This window comes from Helianthus annuus, chromosome 13 (genome assembly GCF_002127325.2).
Source record: "Helianthus annuus cultivar XRQ/B chromosome 13, HanXRQr2.0-SUNRISE, whole genome shotgun sequence".
In the NCBI taxonomy this organism is placed as follows: Eukaryota; Viridiplantae; Streptophyta; class Magnoliopsida; order Asterales; family Asteraceae; genus Helianthus; species Helianthus annuus.
Genome location: NC_035445.2, coordinates 61,763,470 through 61,766,619, shown reverse-complemented (window position 1 = coordinate 61,766,619; position 3,150 = coordinate 61,763,470). Strand labels below are relative to the sequence as shown.

The 3,150-nt window shown below is 40.3% G+C and overlaps 1 protein-coding gene across 1 annotated transcript; it reads right to left on the bottom strand.

Moving 5' to 3' along the window:
- Positions 1–505: 505 nt before the first annotated feature.
- On the bottom strand, positions 506–2,865 carry LOC110900861 (glycine-rich cell wall structural protein 1.8-like). Its single transcript, XM_022147721.1, has 4 exons — positions 2,745–2,865; positions 2,343–2,660; positions 746–792; positions 506–667 (listed from the first exon to the last, which is right to left on the bottom strand). The coding sequence occupies exons 1-4, from the start codon at positions 2,863–2,865 to the stop codon at positions 506–508; spliced, it is 648 nt and encodes a 215-aa protein (XP_022003413.1).
- Between the last annotated feature and the right edge of the window lie 285 nt (positions 2,866–3,150).

The following is a 3,150-nucleotide window of genomic DNA, read 5'->3' as shown; positions in this document are numbered from 1 at the left end:
TCATCATTAGGTCATGATCCTCCGGCGACATTTGTGACTTGTGAACCACTAGAACGAACAATTCTGCAGTCTCGTCGAAAACTTTGTTTTCAGATAAATGTAGTGGAACACCATGAAATCTCAACAATGCAATTCTCTCAGACGGTAACGATTGTCCCGGCCAGACATCCATTGTTGAAAACCAACTGTTCCACATCTCATAATTAAGTAAAAAATCCTGTGCTTCATAATCTTCCTTAAAAGCAATCATCAAACTCAGACCACCCAGATAATACAATTTTTCCCCTAAGACTTTCTCTTTCTTTAATAGAATTATCATATCATTAAGAGTTTCAAGATCTTTTGTTCTTTCAATAACAACCCTTTCTTGGAAATTAAAGAAAGCACTTGTTTCATCATGAACCACCCCGATGCGTTACCATCCGAGTTGTGTGAACCAATTGGCACCACCATCTCTCTAAAGGACACTCCCTCTTTAAGAAAACTCTCCGTGTAGACGTTCAAGTTATTGTTTTGTTGCGGTTATTTCCCTTGGCGACCCTCCTCCCTTCTCGTCTGCATCCCTTCCTGTTCCCAAATCTTCGCGTTCTCTACCGTAAACTTGGCTATATTCACCCGGAGTTTGCATGCCCCCATTTTGATACCTTTCAACACCTTCTCCAACTCCCTAGCATTTTCACATTTTTAAAGCTAAGAAATCCAAAACGATTCCCATCTTTATCCCTTTTCTTTGTGATGTACATACCGGCAACCTCACCGAAGTCACCGACGAGCTAGGTGACATCCCACGGCCTGCAGCCGGTAGGTAAGTTCATAACATAAAACTTAGTGATTCCGGTGTCCTTGCCTTGGTCGCCCCCTCTCTTCTCCTCGTTGCTGTCTTGCTTCCACCGCATCGGAACATCTTGTCACGGCCCTGTTACTTCTATTTAACGACAAATTTCTTCTATTTATGTCGTCTGTGAGACTTGAACCCAAGACCTCCCCCTCCCAAGGTGTTTAAAAGCTTTGTCTTTACCAATGGTTGTTGATCATGTGACACAAAAAATATATCTCTTTACACATAAAGATAAAATAATTTTGCTCTTTTTGTCAGTTATACTTTGATATTATTTTTCAGAGTATACCAATAAGGTTTATACTTTATACATATATATCATATATATATATATTGGTCTATTTTTATTAATCATGTAGGGCATTAAGAAATGATTTATATATATAAATTTTTGTTATATATTTTAAGCTTTTTTAATATATTTTAAGAAAATATATTTTAGGGCCCGAGTTTTACTACTCGCATATGGCCCAAATTATTTTTAGAATTCTTGGAGACTACCTGTAATATAGTTATTTCATCTGAATTTAAGATCACCTAATGATTCCATGAATACATCAAGATTCAAAATACAAATTTCATAGGAACTTTGAATTCCACCTTTTGCTAACGACCTCATTGAAATCTGTTGTAGGGCTTTCGATTTCTAATTTCCTGGTGCCAGTCGTCAATTTAAATGCCTTTTCTGTTAGGGGATTGTTCTACTTTTGTCAAAGTGTCAAAGATTTGTGAAAAGTGTGGATTGGAACAATTGGTGTAGATTTAACTTGATGTAATCAGTTTGTTTCGGTTATGGCCTTGGTATTCCTGTTTCGTCTTGTAACAGGTTTGCTATAGGTTGCTGTGTGAATGAAATTGACTTTTCAGAAAAAAAAAAGATGTCAAAACATAATTCAGAGAAACTGACGTCTCTGAAATCATGAAAAAGACGTTAATTTGGCTCTTGCACACTTCAAATCAATATCCAATTCGCCAACTTTCAAACACACAATTTTGGTGTTAACGAGATGCTTTGTTGACTGAGAACAGGTTTCATATGTTCAATCCTTTATATGGATACTTACAACATCTTATGGAAAGTATTGTGCAAGAACAATGGGATTGATGGTGCACACAAGGTGCTTGTAGAATTATCAAAGAGAATCTGGATTTGATTGCAAGTCAACTTTTGGAAGCCATGAGTCAAGGTGGTACTATTTAGTAACAAACATGCTTAACTTTAATTTCATAAATAAATTACACCAAAAATACAAATTGATGATACATTTCACTTGCATAGATCAAGATCTTGTAAATCTTACTATAAAATAAATAATGAGCCATTTATGTACTCATTTTAGACACTTGATAATATATTATATAACAATGAGATGATTATATGATCAAGGGATATAGCCACCGTGACCACCACCTTCACCAGCACCAGCACCGCTACCACCTCCATATCCACCTTCATGGCCACCGTCGCCACCGCCACCACCACCACCTCCGGAACCACCACCACCTCCACCTCCAGCACCATGTGACCCTCCCGCACCTCCTCCAGCTCCACCTCCACTACCGTATCCACTTCCACCAGCTCCTCCAGCACCGGATCCTCCTCCTCCACCACCACCATGCCCACCTCCTCCACCGGCTCCACCAGCACCACCATATCCACCACCACTCCCAGCTCCTTCCCCTCCACCATAACCCCCACCGTGGGCGCCTCCTCCTCCTCCGCTTCCACCTCCACCACCTCCTCCACTACCACCACCCCCTCCTCCTCCTCCTGCAATTCCACCACCATATCCTGATCCACTACCTTCACCAGCTCCACTTCCTGATCCAGCTCCCCCATAACCACCTTCACCACCTCCACCACCGCTACCACCTCCTCCACCACCACCACCACCAGCTAAACTACCTTCGTAACCACCATGAGTGTAACTCTCCTCAAGTGTGAAGAGAGCTCTAGTAGCTGCAGAAATGCCCAAACCTAACAGAACCAAGAAAACCAAAGTTGGAAGCTTGTGAATAATAGCCATTGGAGACTATTGAAGTTAAGTTCTGTGATATTTGCATGGAAATGCATGCTATTTATAGGTTTCAAAAACCTCCTCATCTAAGTGGTCCAATACACCACTGTGATGCATTGGTTAACTTAGTGGCCTATTGTGCTGTTTCCCACACTTGATCGTCTTATGTTTTGAGTATTTTTTCGGCAATATTCCGTTGGTAACAAAGGTGCAGGTGATTCATTTAACCATGCATGGTGGTAATTACAATGGCAACATATTAATTTCAACTTTAGATAACTATGTAATTGATTT